The sequence below is a fragment of the Perna viridis genome, chromosome 13 (assembly GCF_037379345.1).
Source record: "Perna viridis isolate PV_CMFRI_1.1 ecotype Kerala chromosome 13, ASM3737934v1, whole genome shotgun sequence".
Lineage (NCBI taxonomy): Eukaryota > Metazoa > Mollusca > Bivalvia > Mytilida > Mytilidae > Perna > Perna viridis.
The window spans coordinates 10,151,687-10,171,459 of NC_142457.1; the positions used below are offsets into that span (position 1 = coordinate 10,151,687).

General features: G+C 32.7%; 2 protein-coding genes across 3 annotated transcripts in view; one reads left to right on the top strand and one right to left on the bottom strand.

The window, feature by feature from the left end:
• The first annotated feature begins 1,143 nt into the window (after positions 1–1,143).
• On the top strand, positions 1,144–7,886 carry LOC148599519 (uncharacterized). Its single transcript, XM_088557718.1, has one exon. It carries the CDS (start codon positions 1,655–1,657, stop codon positions 3,140–3,142), a length of 1,488 nt encoding a protein of 495 aa, XP_088413844.1. The 5' UTR covers positions 1,144–1,654; the 3' UTR covers positions 3,143–7,886.
• The window catches only part of LOC148599520 (dnaJ homolog subfamily C member 13-like), a 62,130-nt gene continuing 47,900 nt past the window's right edge, over positions 5,544–19,773 (bottom strand). Inside the window, exons 50-56 of one of the 2 annotated variants that reach the window (XM_088557712.1) lie at positions 19,405–19,621; positions 18,306–18,485; positions 17,321–17,461; positions 16,750–16,890; positions 15,829–15,928; positions 14,631–14,642; positions 5,544–10,251 (exon numbers count right to left, since the gene is read on the bottom strand). In XM_088557712.1, the coding sequence (XP_088413838.1) occupies positions 10,139–10,251; positions 14,631–14,642; positions 15,829–15,928; positions 16,750–16,890; positions 17,321–17,461; positions 18,306–18,485; positions 19,405–19,621 (904 nt within the window). In that variant the 3' untranslated portion in view covers positions 5,544–10,138. The remainder of the gene's footprint in view (positions 10,252–14,630; positions 14,643–15,828; positions 15,929–16,749; positions 16,891–17,320; positions 17,462–18,305; positions 18,486–19,404; positions 19,622–19,773) is intronic. The other variant, XM_088557713.1, reaches the window with a different exon arrangement.

Sequence of the window (19,773 nt, forward strand, 5' to 3'; positions counted from 1 at the left end):
TATAAAATGATGCTGGATACCTCGTTTGTTTAAGAAATAATGTAAATGAAGAAAAGGGGGAAATTGCTTTGAAAGGTAAATTTATGGAAGGGAACAGATAAATAAAATGAGACACACGTGTTTTGTGCCTATGGGTGTCTGTCCAACCTTAGGCAGCAAGGAAACACTTTATTTTTATATACTTAAAAATAGTCTTCAGTAATTACACGTTTTGTTCGTTGGATAGATCCTCGTGTCCATATAAAAATAGTTCCAGATTCGTCCGCAGATTTTTCGGTAATAAGTAGATTTAGAATCGCTGATTTGTGCGTAAGATAATAACAACCAACAATATCAATACCCAGGATTTAATTACGAGAAATCGGGTCGGTGGATCCAGGAAAAATTTGTATGTATGCGTGTACGTAAACAATTTATAACAAAACAAGATTTATGCAAGAAATTTGAAGTCCAAATATTAAACTAGTGGTCATTGATTATACTGCACAGAAAAAAAATTACCAACCTGTTTTGAAAATTCATCTCATATGTTTTCATATGTTAAGGATCTACATGAAAAACATAAAAAAAAACATATGTTTAGGGTTATTAAATTAATTCATGAAAAGAGGTACATAATAAAAATCAAATAGTGATTATATGTATTCCATAGGACTTAAGGAAATAGACCTGGGGTAAGGGACACAACTCTTAAAATCATTCAAACGTTTGTATTCAGCATTTTACATCAATCTTATATAAACATCTAATTCACTTGGATTCATTTTATTCTTTTTCAAACAAAAGCTTGAGAGGCTTTGGTGAAATTGAATATAATACAAACATATCACTGATTTCATTTTCCCTTACCCTAGATCTACCTACTTAATGCAAGAAAAAGAAATGGTTTTCATACAATTTAGAAAAAAAGAATTTTGTTTTTATGTGGTTTGATAGGCACACAAACACAAATTTCCATATTGCTCCTAATCATAGGTTTCCATATGTTTTGAAACATATGAACAAAAATGTGTTGCAATTATTCTTGTGTACTGGGCAAGAATATAAAATTATCAATCTCCTATCACTTCCTGTGCACTTACGCAAATATCTTTACAGTCGTGTGAAATTAAAAAAAAACGGACATCACGAAAAGTGACACCACTTCTACTTGGGATATCTATTTACGCTGCAGACTTGTCCGGTAAACAACTGAAAACTTCCGATGAAACGGGACGAACGGAAATAGCGATTTATCATTCTTTTTTTAAACGGAATAAAGTCATCAATGATTTATCTTTATATTTTGATAGATCTAAGCGATTATATGTTAAGTCATACCAGTACATGTAACTTCAGTTATTGAAAATTTAATGAAAGCGCGTCCATTGTATGGTGATAAAAGTTCGTGGGATTCGACGTAAACAATATGCCATATGTGATGACGTAAAAAATATCAGATGAACAAACTGATGATGGAATAGCAATTTAAGTAATTTAAACAGGATACTTAAAGTGCGCACAATAATGCAATTTAAAAACGAAGGATGATAGATAAGAAATTGTATATCTCATTTGCTTCGTTTTGTTGTTTTGTTTTTAAAATGAACACCTGTTAAAGTGAAAAGCTTCTTTAAAATATTCTATTAGAGCTGTATAGTTTGAACAGCAGGACATGATGAACTCTAGTTTCCAATTCAGGAATTTTTCGGAAGTGGACTTGGATACATTGAACAATGCCGAAGCTGTCCGAAGATTACCAGTGGTCATCTTTATTTTGATTTTAATCGTTGTTGGTGTTTTCGGAAACATTCATGTGCTATACATATATTACACTAAATTCGGACATTCGACTTACCGAATATTTGTTTTATCACTAGCAGTTGTGGACATTACGAGTTGTTGTGTCTCGATGCCATTTGAAATAGCTGACGAACTAAATCCGTTAAATTTTCGATCTGAAATCGCTTGCAAAATATTTCGATTTCTAAACACGTGCTTTGCTATGATAACTTCTATGATGCTTGTGGTTATTGCATCTGAGAGGTACCGAAAAATTTGCAAACCTTACGGTGACCAAATGACAGAGCAACACTCTCGTAAAGCTTTGATATTCGTCGTTGGGTTCGCCACTACTGCAGCACTTCCGGCAATATATGTTTACGGTGATAAAACTCTGTATATTGAAGAAGGAGGGAAAGTTGTGACAGGAAACGAGTGCACCTGGGCAGATTATGTTGATGAAGGAATCGGGTACGTCTATTATGCATGGGCATTGTTGATTATTTTGATTTGTATGGGGTTGTTGGTGGTTTTATATATCTTTGTTGGACTTCATTTACGAACACACACAATTAAAGTCCAAGCTACAATACGCATCAAACGACGAAGGAAATCGACAAGGAGGCGTTCTCTGCTTAGTCGTTTCAGTCGGAAAACTAAATCGGCCGACGACAAAATAGCCGTGAGCAATGTCAGAAAAGGGAGTGGGGCACCGGATAGGCATTCTGCCCCTATTCTCGAGAGATATCGTTGTCGAAAAGATGACAATGATAAATGCACTAATTCATCGAATGACCAAAACGCCAATTCCGATCCACCGGAAACGGAAGCATCGATATTGAATGTACCTAATTTAACTAATTGCCCCTTGGTACTAACCAGGGTGCGCTCGAATACTTTTCCAACCAACCAACTCATCATTCGTGACGGCAAATTAGAAAATACTGCAGTGTACGTAACACAGACAGAAGCATCCAGTGATAAGGAAAGAAAATCGACTTGCTCCAACCAAACAGAGGACACGATCGTGACAGTCGATATTGATCCACCGTCTCCTCCAGCCATAACAAGAAAAGGCGGGACAATCATGAGAAAACAGAAAACTTTCATAAGCGAGCGGGAACAACGCATCACAAAAGTGCTCTTCACAATAACACTTCTATTCATCTTCAGCTTTCTACCATACATAATCATTCTGATTGTTTATGCGGTGGATGATACGTATGAGACCAGCATAGCACACACCGCTGCCTACCCTGTGTATTTAATGGCTTTGAGACTCTATCTAGTGAACAATGTAGCGAATTCTCTACTTTATGTACTTATTGACTTAAAGTTCCGTAAACATTTCATTGGTATTTACAAGAATTTAATGAAATAAAGTTTGCCGAAGAGTTGTGGGGTTCACAGCAGAATACTACATCATACGCTTATTACAATATAAAAAAATATATAGGCTTTGGTTACCAACAAAAGAGAACATATTAACAATATTCACGAGAATGTATATGTACTTAATTACTAATGTTGCTCGTGTACAAAATATGTACTTTTGTTCCTTTGTACATATTATTTTGGTTATGTTATGTTCTTCGTTGTGTGTGTTTGTTTTTCCTGTCAGGTCTTTGTTCCGCTAGATTTGATTTCCGCTAGAATCTTGGTTCCCTTGATTACTCGTTCATCAAAAGCATTAATTATTGTTTTAAAAGTATTGAGACAGGGAAAGACACTTAGACATGTATCGGCTAAGGATTATGTTACGGTAAAAATAAATTAACATAAACATTTGTATAAGCACTTAATGAATGATTCTGCAGAAATATTTTAAAGTTCACGAATGGTATGGGTATTAAAGATTTTCGATTTATCCATCCTTTTCTCCTTTTCACTAATTTACTAAAATAAATAGTTTAAGCGAAAATTTGTCTAAAGGAAACACATGACACAAAACGTTCAAACATATGTGTATATATAACTAACTTTTAATGACTGCAAATCTACGTTACCCTCTTCAAAACAGATGCCATTCGGAATACATGTACATTATTATTCTAAGCTAAGGCTATTCGGAAAATTAATTACTTTGTTACATTTTTATGAAAACATTGAGTGGGACGGAGGCATTTATCTTCTTCATTCCTTGTCCAAATAAATTGCTGAGGGCTTTTTACAGACACCCCAAAGAAAAATTATTGTTTTATTTTATTGCAGTGACGATAAAAGTATAACTAGGTATCATTAAGAAAAAAAAGGTTAAGTAGCATAGGAACCAAGAAATAAATTTGTTTTGTCCTTATAATCAACCGCATACCTGACTCAAAGGGTTATCTAGTGAAAGATTAAAATTGATGAAATGTTACATTACATCTATTATAGATTATAACAATATGAAACTGGGCAACAACCATACTAAGAGAGAATCTAGAAAGCTTTTGAAGGGGGTCACAGTGGTGGACCCGTGGTTGGCACCCATCGTTTTTATTGGAATTTTATATATTTCTTTATGAGTAAAATTTACAAAAAATGACAACAAATGTCGATCCTAGCACCCCCTTTTTTCTGAGTAACCAAGACTGGCACACCTCTTTTTCAAAGTGTCTGGATCCGCCCCTAAACCGTCAACAGATATGATTAACCACTTCTAAGTTGAACCATTCCTGTGATATAAAAAACCTGGTAACATCTCAAATAAAAGCCTACATGTACACCGTGTACATCACTTGATATACAATAATGGATGAAGAGCAGTGTCACCAGCACCATACACCTGCCTTATTTAAGTTCGTTTATTTAAATGAATATTTGTTATCAATAGATGGTGAGTGAGAGTACTGCCCATGTAATAAACATGGCCCTCGTAATATGCATCCATCCAAACACATGCCACAGAATGTATAGACCTGGGACTTACACTTCCTGTACGTAGACCAATAGGAAAATCAGCCTGTTTTAATGAATAGTCATCAATGTAAAATTTGAAATTTATAAATCGAAGGGGAGTTCGTATACCAACATACATTGCATCTAAAAATGTGACGCCACTCTAATTTACATGACTCTGTAAAGAATTGGATCATCATCAGTTAAGTTATTGATTATCAACATACACAAGTATTCAGGGGCGGATCCAGAAACTTTGAAAAGGAGGGGGTGCAAGCTGGGGTTCGTCAGAAAAAAAGGGGTGCCAGGATATTATTTAAACCATTTTTTTTTGTCAATTTTACACATGAAAATGACAAATTTTCTTAACAAGAGAAAGGGGATCAACCCTCTTCTGTATCTGCCACTGGTATTAAGTCTATGGAAGTAATATCAAATTGGCAAGACCAGGATGTGCGTGAGGCAACACAGGTACACGTGTACTAAAAAGAAAACTTTATGATGATCAACCTATTAGTATTCAAGTTATTGCACAAAACCAAGTGTATATAAACAATGATAGCACAATACCATCATACACCAAAATATTTTGCGGTTGTGAAAAACCCAAAATAATGGAACTTTTAGATACACGGCCACATAATGGTGGAAACTGAGAGATGGCAAAATGTTCAAAATGGCCTAACTCAAAAATAACATTTTGGTTTTTGCTGAAAATCTATCTTTACTTGTGTTTAATGGTATATGAAAACTGTACTAAGTTTTAAAAAATCATTGATCTATTCTCAAGTTATCATTTGGAACCGTAGGGGGGACATAATTTTTTTATAAGGATATCACATAATACCTTGCTTCTTGGTGTGGCAAGGTATTAAATTTAAGTTGTAATTAAATATGAAAAATCCATCATATGATAACTTTATTAATTTTCAGTCTTTTCACATGAAATAGCAATTAACAATTAACAATCACTCATTCTATAACTTTCATTTGGTATGCAGCACTATTTTACTGTGATGTAGTATTATGAGATGAACAATACATTCAATTATGTTTACAACTGACAAAACATGATATACATGAACAATTAGTTAAATATACCATCAGAGACCTGTAATTAAGATCTATGATACCATTTTAGTTAATGAGCTTAACAATAGTTATCTTATACCTAAACATAATCAACTTTCATTATCACAAGGTGCAACCCATTTGGAATACTATATAACATTGTCTTTTATGCACAGATCCATGTAAAAATTTGGCAAGTTCAAGAATAGGACTGATGCACCAAAAAACTTGAGGACATTTTCATTGGTGAAATGTATTTGATACATCTCAAATCTGTACACAGCAGTGCATCCAAATGGGGGAAAAGGGGGGGTTTGAATCCCCATTTGATAAAATTCATGCAAAAGTTTGGCAAAAATGAGCGAAGAGTAGCCTGCAAACCCCCTTCCACCATTTTCAAAATCCATAAATTGAAATGCTCTTCAAATATTACCTGCTGATCCTATTAATAACAAGTCAAAATCCTTATTGTGCTGTCCCAGCACTACCATCTGTGTCTAAAGTGTTTTTGGTGGCTTTGTAAATGCATTGAAGCTATGAAGAGTTCTATCATTTTTTTTAAGATTTACACTACTTGCCTAACTCTTACATGGAAAGGTACTGTATAAGTTTAATGAAGAAATGTGGCTATTCTGAACTAATTATTTTGTGTTTGTAACATTACAAAAATATAAACTGTATACTAGCACTATGTAATAAGAATTAGGTACACTTAGAGGTATGTTTGGCCTCCTCTTAGTCTGAATTTCTAAACAGAATGTTACCAATCTGCAAATTTGTTAAAACTTATAACAACATTATCATATTGGAATTTTTCATTTTTTTCTTGTTGAGTAATGAAAGTTGAAATGTTCTTAAAAACTATATTTTCACATAAAAAATGGGGGCTTATTTCACCCATAAATGTACCTTAACCTTTTGAATACCTTACACTCCACTTTCACTTTAATTTTCATTACTGTAAACATACTGATTTTCACTGTGTTTTAGTTTTTGCTATTTTTGTAGTGGACAGAAAACTACAAAAAATAATACTGGCAAAATTGATTTTTAACACTATATAATGATAACCATTTTTTGAAGCTGTGAAAATTGATACCCACGAATATGCTCACTTGACAGAATCCAGGAAAATTAATTACATTTATAGTACATCAATAAAACAATTGTTCAAATATTAGTACCAGTCCTTATAAAATTCAGATACTGTCTACGGTAAGGTGACGCATTGTGAAGAAAAAACCAAGAAACAAATGATGCTTGTTTGGTCTACATATGCTTTATTTTTAGCGACAATAGTCCTTTCTGTATTTAAATCTGTACCTTTGAGAAAACTACACTTAAACCTTCCACTAAAATCAACCAAATCAAGAACAATAACTCTTGCAAAGTGCTTATTTCATGTACAATCTATATAAATTATATCTCAAAAGTGTAACACCCAAATGAGAAACTAAGACTGGTAATGTGGTGTTATAACTGTTTCTGAACAAGCGACAATATTGAATTCATTTTTTTTATATGCATGAATCACCTTCTGCCTGATTTTTATAAAGACTGCTACTTAAATACAAGATATTTAGAAATGCAAAATATTTGTAACAGAAGTTGAATCTATTCAAACAACTTGAAGCTGAACACCAACTGAATTATGAAAAAAATGAAGCAATGGCAAAAAAATGCAGAATCATTTTAATGCAAGTTCAATTGTTCAAGTAAATACACATCATATCATAAGTAGCGGTCTTTGTAAGAATCATGCAAAATCTGAAAAATGTGATAAACCCCAATAGAAGCTACATATTCTTATTTTTGTAATTTAGTTTTTTTATGGGTCTATACTATGAAATGTGTAATTATTCATTCAAATCTGCCTGCTCATAAGAGATAATCAACAATGCAATTTCAATAGATTCTATTTAAGTGTCATTTACAGAGTTATCTCCCTTAATTTTGAAAACTATGGTGCACTCCATATAATTTTTATCTCCTTAGAACACCAGTTATATAAAAAACTGTATGTAAATTTCTGTTTACCGTGGCAATTCAAACAAAATATCAAAAATAAAAATATGTAGGCTTTTTACCCATGAATCACATTTTGCATGATTCTTAGCTGGAGTGCTACTTAATACCTAATAACAAACATAAGAAAACACAGAACAAATAAAATATCTAAGCATAATAATGATGCGAAATTGTTACATAAAGTTCATTTATTGCACAGGTCCACATTTAACTATGTAACAAGTCTGCTTTGAATATATACCCTATTATTATATACATAAAATGAAAAAGGTTGAACAAGAGGCAACAAATTTAAATTGAAAATTTTAAAGATTAAAATTGCATTTAATGACTAAATGGCAGACATAATATCAGCAAACTGTATACATTATAAAATGCAAAGAATAATACAACCTTGCATACTGTTGATGCTTGCCTAGTGTGGAAGGGGACTCCGATCTCCCTTTTAAAGTTGAATTATGGGATGGGGATTTTAAGATTCTCGATTTTGTAATCAAATCAGTTTCATTTTGTTAGGATTGAGAAGAAAGGACATGATCAACATTAGAATATACTTGTAAACAGTCAACTGATTTTATTATTATATTTTGTTAAAAAGCTCATGAATACTAAATCTCCAGCTCAGAAAATGTATTCCGAGACTACAAAAGGATACCACGTATGATAATTTCTCTTGACGAAAATTATATCTTTTTTGATAAGAATGCCAATCTTTACACTATTCACAAACAAAACATACTCAATTATTTTCTTCTAGGCAAAAAATAAAATTAACAAATTTTCAAACCTTAGAACAAAAAAAATCTTATAGTGAGATACTCTTGCACAAAAATGATCATATCTATTCATCTTGAAGAAAATCATATATACTTTTCTTTTATAGATCGCCGATTTTGGTATCATACACAAGTAAAAAATTATTTAATATTCAATAATTTTCTTCTAAGCAACTTAATAAAATACAAAATTCAACACACATCTATAACCTTTGAAACAAGCCATCTTAAAGTAAAATACCTTTTATACAAACACATATTCTAAAAACCTATACCAACATCTTGTATACTGGTCATTGTACATATATTTTCAAATTTTAATAACAAACATGGTATTTCTATACCCATTTCGAACTAAGTGGCAAATCACTTCCAGTAGAAATTCACATTCTAATACAGATAGACAGACACATACATACACACATTTAAAAAATCCTCTTTGCAGACTAACATCATTTCAAATGAATAAAGCTAACAAAAAAATGAATTACATGATTTTAATTAATACCCATTTTCCATTAGGTAAGAAATCTTATTGCAGGAAGAATAGCTATTTAAGAAAAGAGAAGAGAAATGCCCATGAAACAGTAATCTCAAACAAAGGCAAACTAAGTCTTCAATTAAAATCCAATTTAATTGACTAAAACTATGGCAGATTTTTGAGCAACAGTCCCATGTAAATAGCAAGCAGGTAACTGGTAACTTTAGAATAGAGAAAATTTTTAGATAGGTTTTCTGACTTATTCCATTATCTATCTTGAACTGACACGAAGGTAAATTGCCTTCTGCTTGATTTCTTCATGTTACCTTACTGAACTCATAAATGGCCCTTCAGAAACATTATGATACAATAAACAATAAAAGTAACAAATATATTGATCACATGATCCCATTATAATATCACATGAATGCTGTGGTTAAATATATATAAGTTGGCAATAACAAATTAATCTCTTGCTAATAAGTAAATATCTTGGAGAATATTCAATATGGAGACTTTCCTTTTATGACAAGTAATCACAAATAAATTTGTAATGTTTAGAATGGCATTGGTCATTTGTAGGTAAACATTGGAAATTTATCATCATTCTAGCATTCTACTATATGCTCAAACAGTAAATACGTCCTTTTTTTACAGCAGAGGCAATGTGGATACACAGATTTTATAAAGGGTGTGTTCATTTCTATAAATGGCTTTTTTTGCCAAATAATGCATGAAAAATCACAAAGTGTAGACGGTGGGGAAGGATACCACCTTCCTGTATATTCCCCTGGGTCCACCAATACAATCATTGCTGCCACTGTGGTAACTATCACTGATAACATACATATCACTTGCAAATCATATTTTCTTAAATTGATAAGTAAAGTTAGCATCTTTCTTTTACAATTTTCAAGAAATTTGAAACACTGATCTGGATCATTTTGTAACTTTATTGATGCTCAACATTTTTGGTTACTAAAAGTATTTCATGACAGTTGGGGACAATCCCTAAAATTCTGTTTAAAATAAACAAATCATGGTTAATTCAATCCTTATTTCTTTTTTGTTTATTGACATCCACATTGTTTTAACACATTTTCTTTTTTCATCCTAAAATATAATGTGTCTCCCCCTTTTTTCAGTCCAAGAGACTATTGTGTCTCTCCTCCCTATCTGTTGGAGGGGGTTGATCAGGCATAGTTGTCCTGGTCCCTGCAGTAAGGTAGCCTGCCACACTGGGCCCTGTTGGACCTGTAAATATAGAAAGCAAAATGACAATTGATATTTTTTTCTCACCATGGCTTAGTGAGGAAAGCTGAAAAAATCTAGAATTACTTTGAGTAATGCTGACTTTATGATGTCCCACAAAAAGTCAATATAAAGTGCTCTGATATTCAATCAATCAACTGCACTTGAGCATATGAAAGGCCCTAACCCTCCCATGTTTAATTGTGTCTATTCCAAAAACTAAGAGGATTCCTTCCATTAAGATATTTGTCCTGAACAGATATAAAAACTCCTCTTTAGAGTTATTGTATGACATGTATACAGACTTACAGACATATATAAAAAGGACAGGTATCAAAACTGAATGAGCACAATGACATCAAAGTACTTTAAGCCAGCCTTATTTTTAATGAAAATAAACGAGAATGTATCGGCATATGCACCCTTATTTAATAGAAGGGTGTTTTTCATCATAGAAGTTTTAGTCTTCAGAAAGACAGACTAACACAAGAGAAGAACAGATTTTAAAACAATAAGTAATATTCACATTCTGTTTTGAATATTTTTTTGTTTGCTAAGACATTTACTATGGAACCACTTAAATAAATATTTAAGTACCAGTCCGTATAAAATCAGACACTGCCTATAGAACAGGTGATTCATGGTGTAGAAAAATCAGCCAACAAATGATGCTCTTTGGTCAACGTATCTCATATTGCTACGTAACAATAGTCCTTCTTGTATTCATATTTGCATTTAGAGAAAACAATACATTCATTCAACCAAATTAAGAACAATAACTCTTGCATAGTGTCAATTTCAAATCTGTATATAATTTATCTCAAAGGTGCAACAACCAAATGACAAACCAAGACTGGTTATATGGTCTGTTTCTGTATTAACAAGTTTTACTGAAGTCAATCTGCCATTTCTACAATTTTTGCCCAAACTTAAATTCCTGACAGTAGACACATCCCATTAGTTTCATATCAATGTTGCAAGCTGCTTAGAAAATAGTTGCGGACAGACGGACAAACAGTCAGACAGAGTGAAACCTAAATACCCCCAACTTCGTTTGCAGGAGTACAAAAATAAAAGTAAATTTTGACATCCAAGAATCACCTCCTGTTTGACATTTATAAAGACTGGTACTTAAAAGGTTCTGCTAGTATCATGCACACATGCCATCGTAAAACAAGTATAAAGACATTATAAAGGTGGAAGAAAGACTCTCTTTACAGCAGTACAGTAGATAGAAGCTTTATATGCAATAGAAAGACTGTCATGCACTTAAGCTTTAATTCTAAATATTAAGTAATTAAAAAACCACTATCCCCCCACTTTATATTCAAAATTGTGTCTCATTATACACAGAATGAGAGACAATATGCATTCGAATGTCAGATAATACAGGTTCATATTTATTAAGTACTGGTCTATATAAAAATCAGATGATGTAGCTACAGTGATACGATGCAAAGGTTTCGTTGAAATTTTAGTGCTGACATGCATTGAATATGTCACAGACATAATGCCTATACACTCCAAAAAGTAAACCCTAGGGGTCCAAATTAGTGTAGGTTTGAGGTCCGGAGTCTACATTGGATCTCTATAGAGGACCTTTGATTTTCATTAGATGGACTTTTGATTAAAAATCTACAGACAAACTCAAAAGTATGAATCTCTTCACCAAGAGTAGAGAAGAAATGTTTTATCTAAATTTGTTTGAAAATATAAAAACTGCCAGCCAGCCTTCAGAATCAAATGGACACCCCCCCCCTAATTTGTACTAAGAGTGTTTTATTAGAATGTTTAATGAATTTCAATACAAACGCATAAAATTTTCAAGATGTATCATTGCCTGCCTGACTCTTGCATAGACATGAACTTAACATGAAATACAAATTAAAATGTCATTGAAACTTTTTAAGAGGGTGTTCATGCAAAAAACCAGGCAGTGGGTTGCATATAACAAATTTATTTCAAGTGTGTACACAGGTGTGGATCCTGAGATTCTGGAGAGAGAAATTTCATGCTATTATTGGTCTTTTTTTTGGGGATGAAATGAATGAAATCAACAATTTTTTTTCAAAACAAAATAGTGGGGTTCCAACCATTTGATTCTGCTTATGTTGTACACGCATTTCTTTGTGCATGAAGCAGAAAGTGATGGACACATTAACAGCTTTGACTGTTTTATTCTCTTTAATGTGATACCAGGTTTAAGAACTAAAAAAACAGTCTTGGGAGATTGTTTTGTCAAATAAGTTACATGTATAACTTCAATGAAATTAAATGCATTTTTGGGGCAAACAGCTTTAAATGCTAAATTTTCTAGCTATCTATTGAAAGTAAAAATATATACTCCTGAACCAGTAATTAACTGGTTGTTAATATAGTATAGGAGACCAGTAGGTGAACCATTGGATAGATGGAAGTGCAACATGCATATTTCATATTTTACGATTTTGCCCAATTCTTAAAAAGACTTGTACACAACACACAATCATGCACACAAGTACAATAAAATCTGTCTAAACCAAACCCTGAAGTAAACCTGAAACCTGTCCAAACTAGATTCTCTCCAATCCCATTCTTATCAATTTCAAAACATTTTGTACATGTATTAACCAAATATTTTTTTCTAAGTCCTGTAGCTATTAATGTTTCAGTGGTTTGAAGGAATTATTGGACAAAAGTTTCACAGTTTTCATAGCACTTAACAAATTTCAAGCTCATTTTTAGCAGTTTCCAATGCTTTCTGCTCATAGGGCAGTTCATCAAGAACCCCCATATCCTAAAGTGTTGTCTTCACATAAAGTCGTAATTGTAAAGTTGATAGTAAGTAATGACGTCACAACCTAAATTAGCATTGTGACGTCATAATTTACGATCAATTAAACACTTACGACTTTTTGTGAAATCAACGCCTGGTTCTTACAGGGTTTCAGTTTATACTGGTTCCACTGTAACACAATAAGGGAATGATGACCAAATCTCCTTAGGCAAAAAGATCAATTCAATACAATGACAGGATTAATTAATAGGAAATATTCTGAGTACATGAAGACAAATGGCATAATGTAAGTCTCACAAAATACAAGCATTTGAGATACAGAAACAAGTACAATGTAATCTGACCTGATTTTACGAAGTCCATACAAAGGGGAAAATGGCACAATCAGAAGTAAAGAATCAAAATGGTAAAATCCAAAATTGAAAAACTGGAATACCTCTTTAAAGTGGAAGGAAATCAGGTCTGTGTAAATTTTGATATGTTCAAACAACTGCATAACTTTATAGGCTCAAATTTACATTAACACCTTATTTGCTCTTTATTAGGGTATTATTGTGGTTAAGTATGGATATTTTCTTTTCAAATGATAAAAAATTCATACCTATTTTGACATGTTGTATTTAGGTCAATTAACTTCAAAATTTGGCCACAGCTGAAACAATACCTACCAAAGAGCAATATCTCTAATTTTTTTACTTTATTCTTTTTTTGCTTAAAGAATATATTGATGGTTGATTGATTGATTGTAGTTTAACACTCCCAAGGCATATACATGTATTTCATGCAATTCAGGAGGAGAGCATTTGCCCTGTATTTACTGTAGTTCAATACCCTAAGGTGAATCTTCATTTCATTAGCTCACAGAGACAACAGCCCACAGGTAGATATGTCATCATGCCAGCACGGACACAATTGCAACGCCAAAAGCTTATGAATAACTTTTCAATAGACTTAACTAAAAGGTGTAATTCTGAACTTGCTGTATGTACTAAGCAATTTGGAGGAAATTTTAAAAGGGTTAAATCAAAGACGTCTCATACAGTTGACACAGTTATCCGGTGCTACATCATGGCAATAATCTGACCCAGAGACTACTTTAAGAATATAAATTATACTTCTTTTACATAGGCAAAATTGCAGCATATATTCCTCATATGTTTTGAAAACACCAGAAAAACAAATGCTTATCAAATGTGCAGGACCACCATGAAAAACATGTTTTGGACTCACAATTTAATTCATGATGGTAAATAAAAATCAAATAGTAATGATAGGTCTTCCACAGGACTTAATGTATGAACAAAGTATGGTTTTCATATAATTCAGAAAAAAAACTTTTGATTCCAAGCAAATATTTCTGCATTGGTCCTAAACATATGTTTCCATATGTTTTAAAACATATGTTGCAATGTTTCCTGTGTAGGGGTCCTTCCTGTAAAAGACATTTATGAACCATATCCCACACAGAACAAGAATACTGATCAGTGAATTATTTACTGTCATAGCACTACAATTCACAAACACATGTTAATAAAACACACAGTTATTCATGTAGTGTGTTAATCAGCAAGATACCAGAAAAGCAAGACTTAAGTGAAGATTTTACCTGCTTTACCATCTGTTAAAGAAAGGAGAATTTCATAGCTTCATTATACACAGTTTCATGCATACATTTCAGCTAAATACAATTATAAAAGGGATATACACAGGCAAATGTGCCACACATGAGAATCATATGGTTTGTGCCATATGATTATCATATGATCATGTTTTTCACAAACATATGATTGTCATATGTTTTCAAGTCAACCATATTATTATCATATGAATCGAGCACCATATGATTATCATACACAGGCAAATGTGCCACACATGAGAATCATACGGTTTTTCACAAACATATGATTATCATATGTTTTTAAGCCAAAATTAACATATGAGAATCATATGATAATCATATGACTATCTTATATTGAATATCATATCATTGTCATATGATTACCATATGATTATCATATTAATCGAGCACCATATGATTATCATATGTGGCACATTTGGCTGTGTAGTTATATAAAGATTATATTGAGGAAATTCGTGTGATCTTTTTTCATTTCAAAGTGATAATTTTCCTTATTTGAAAACTGATATTGATGCAATCTAATTAAAAATTCGACCTAATTTTCACTGCATGTATGATTGAACAACACTCCATTCTACTTTCAGTTCAGATTACTGCTTTTATGTAAATGGAAAAACCTGAGGATTCTCGAAAAGGTCATCAGAACATAAAGTAGAATGTAGCTTTGTTTGATCATACATGTAGTGAGTAAATGGAACAATTAAATGGTCTAATTATAGTAGGGTTGAATATTTATGTTGACTTTATCAGGAGTCTTGCCAAACATGGCTTAAAGCCAGTCTATAGTTTACAGATGAAACTGATCTGATAAGAGGTTTCCCAAACCATTATAGCATGGTGCAGCACCATGTCTTCATCTTTAAGCACCATGTTGCCCTCATCATGAATATTACAAGGTGCCCAACATTGGCTAAACCCAGCTTTCAGTTATAAATTTACTTATTCATTTTTTAAAGCTGATTTGAAATTAAACATATCCTCATGTAATGTTGGCACCTATTTACAACATCACACAAGGGTGAAGACTGTTTATTGCAGGTTTTAGAAAATAATTTGCCCTCATATATAGATGAGTGTTCCAAAAATAACCTTTTAGTCCACTAAAATTAAAACAAAGTACTATGCCATCACAAATTTCAGGAGAAAAAGTTAAACACCAGCTTACCTGTAAGGTAGCCAGCTATAGGTGTATCTGATATAAAGAGATCATGTTTCTGATCTTTGTAATCTCTCCATACTGATGACTTCTCTAGGATAGCAGTTATCTGAAAAAAATATATTACTTTACCTTGTCTTCTCTAAATCTAATGTTAATTGGCTCTACACAGCCAAATGTGCCACATATGATAATCATATGGTAATCATATGACAATGATATGATATTCAATATATGATAGTCATATGATTCTCATATGTTAAATTTGGCTTAAAACATATGACAGTCATATGTTTGTGAAAAACATGATTATCATATGATGCAAACCATATGATTCTCATGTGTGGCACATTTGCCTGTGTGAAGCTAAAAAATCTAAATCTAAATATTAACATCTAGAGTAGAAAAATCATTTAAATCCTCTTACTTATCTTTATTTGTGTTCTGGAAAATGAAAAACTAGTTCAGAACAAGAAAAAAAAAATGATGCTACATATATTGAAGTGCTAGGTATATACCCCTACTCACTCCATATGTGAAAATAAGAAGTTGATATCAGACAGCTACAAACATCAAAACAATGCATGCACCTTCTATATAAAAGCATATACCAACTTTTATATTAATCCATTCATTAGAAGTAATGATAAATAAGACCACAGAGGGAGTACCAAGGTGATTCCAACATACCACCAGTTGAGAGGGTGTATGATATATATCTAAATCAAGGTAACAAGAGATGGGCATATACATGCAATTAAAAGGGATGATTTTATGAGGTCAACCACAAAAGCAGAAATTGGCAAAGTTGGAAGTAAATATACAGTAAAAAAAGAATAGTAACGGTAAAATGCGGATTTGAAATAGCGGAATTCTGGTAAAAGGCTGAGAAAAACCATCCCTGAATTACAATACAATGGAAAGTACTACCTGTTCACCATAGAGTAGACTTCTCTGCATGGCTTTCAGTGCCTTGACTATCTGTGCTTTGGTTGCTGCTGGGTTGTCTAAAGCTTCTAATCCAGCCTCTAACAGCTTCAGCAGGAATGGTACCATTTCTACCTTTAAAGCCTGTAAAATGATAATGTATTATTAGTCTTTAAAAAAGTTGACTTTTTTGGATTAATTGTATAATGACTGCCACTTGTAGCCAAATGACCGCCAAAGCTATTGAAATATGAAGTAATAGTCCAATTGTACGTATCTTTTTTTAAAGCCGTTATACCGTAATAAATATTGTCACTAACATGTATTATATTTTGCTAAAAACATTCATGAATTTCTGATTTTGAGTATCCAAAAGATGGAATCCATGACAAGAACTTTACCTGTGACACTATTTTCTTTATGTGTGAAAACAATTCTAGATGTGACAGTAATGTTTACCTGTGACACTATTTTCTTTAGTGTGAAAACAATTCTAGATGTGACAGTAATTTTTACCTGTGACACTATTTTCTTTATGTGTGAAAACAATTCTAAATGTGACAGTAATTTTTACCTGTGACACAAGTTCCTCCTCTCCTTTGTCAAACATTTTACTAAGAGCCTCAGCAGCCAGGGCAATTGAGTCTCGTCTTACCTTCATGCCAACTTTCATAGGACTTAAACAATCTATCTGAGCCATACTTCTTATGCATAACTGAAAATTGAAAAGGCTTTAATGTTTAATTTCAAATTTGAGGTATCACAACATATAGTTAATTAATTTGGACTACTCGGCCTTTCTTAATTACAAAAAGGAAAAATAAAAACTTATATGTACTGGGCCGAAGAATCTGCCAAAAATTATGTATCGTCCCATTTCAAAACTAAAACCTGACTGATTGCATTCTTTTTACCAATACTTTTTTTCTTACCACCTGTTTTCATCAACAAATTGGGATAAGTTACTGTTCATAATTAACAGTAATATCCAAGTAATTCTTAGCACAAATAAAAGAAACCCAAAAAACTTCTTTGTCCTACAGATCATTTTATTTACAATAAGCGATATAAGATTCTTTTCTTTCTGAATCTAAGGATATTATTCAGTGTATTGAAAATGGCTAAGTTGCAATGGATCCTTACAATGTTCTTTACAAATTTATTTTTCCATGCTATACACATATAGTACCTGCTGATTGGCAATTTATGCTTGGAGGTATAAAGCCTGAAGCCTGAGTTCCCACCAAATATTATGCATTACACAAATGATGTATAAATAGACATAGAGCAATGTACCGTACAGCTTTATATTTCTGTGAAATACTTTTATTTGTGGTTTAGGAGAAAATAATCAGCTCGCAGAATTCTTGAATTTGTGGTTTTGACAACTGTATCATACAAAAAGAAAGGACAATTTCCTTTTCATTCGGAAAAATTTATTGGTTTACCAAACCCATGAAAACTATCAAAATTGGTATCCCACGAACAACAAGGCTTAAACAGTACTTTGCCATCTCAACTTTGACCTCACTTGTAATACGCCTTGAACTTTAACATACCTCACTATGGGACAGCTGGTGAGCGACCTGGATGGCTGATTTAGGGACAGCAGTGTTTCGATGAGACATGGCCTGGAACACTTTTGGGATGTAACCAAGCTGCGGTAATTGGTCTAACATGGTAGGTTGTGAGGTAAATAAATAAACAATGGCAGTGGTAACAGTTTCCAGCACTTCACCCTGAAAAAAAAATTAACATAATAATTGTGTCAAGCTTTTACAACAAGCTTTGTAAGAGTTAAAAACAATGAAATGAAAAAAAAAAAACAGTCTTCCACAAATGGTTAGAAAATACCTACACCAGGTGTCAGCCTTTAATGACAAATTTACCGATCCAGCAAAATGGGCATCACCCTATACCCTAAACTTATAAAAAAAAAAACAAAAACAAAAAGAAGTATGTTTCCATGAAATTGTACATATAAATGGACTTGTTAACTAGCTCATTAAAGTAAAACTTATACAATCTGTTAAATTTTACCATTTTTTTCCTACATTTGCAATAAGACCTGTAATGCTAAAAATTAAACAGTCACAAACATTTTCATTAAAGACTGTGAATTCACTGATTAAATACCTTGGTTTCAAATTGAGTTCAATGTTAAATGTTTTTTAAAACATATAAGTTGGATCACCTCCCTTAGTGGTCTACCAACAATAGTTATATTCCTTCATGCACATCCAATGTCATGCCAAATCATCCTTTAAAATTTCATCAAAATCCCTTGAGCAGTTTAAAAGTAGCAATAACAAGATATTTAGACAGACAATGGGACGAACAGACAGACAGACAGGGTGATTCCTATATTCAATGTTCCCCAAAAACTGTGTTTGCAAAGGATGCAAAAAATGCAATTCAATGAATATGGCACAAAATGTTTCTAGTTTACTGCCGTGTTAAACATATTTCCTAAAGGGAAGTTGGTTTTGTAAAAGTTTCATCACATGAGCTTCATCATATGTTGAAAAGCAAGAATTCTGTGAGAAATGGCTCACTACTAATATCCCTGCCTTACTTTAAAATTGTAAAGGATACAAACAAGCACAAGGGTAAAACAACTTACCCCCTCTCCTTTGGAGCAGGGATATAAAAACTTACCTCAGCATTCTGTACTTTAATTAACTCTGTCCACTTTTCCATAAGTTCTGTGAGGAACTCTTTAGGCTTGCGTAGAACCCAACCAGGATTGGCTATAAATAGTCTAAGGAAGACGCCACCTATTGTAAGCTCTCCTGCTACATCTGTGTACACTACAGCAAAATCTTCTCCTAAACTCCATCGTGTATCTGGGTTCTCTCGCTGAGCTTTAAAATGACTGAAAACATAAATTAGATTCTATATACAGCACAGTTTCATTAAATTCCATTCAGTGGTAAAGAAGAAGTAATAAAAAGAGATGGCTATATGAAGGCAGTGGAAAAAAGGGGGAAAAATATGCTGAAGTTTGGTAAAATTTAAAATTGAAGT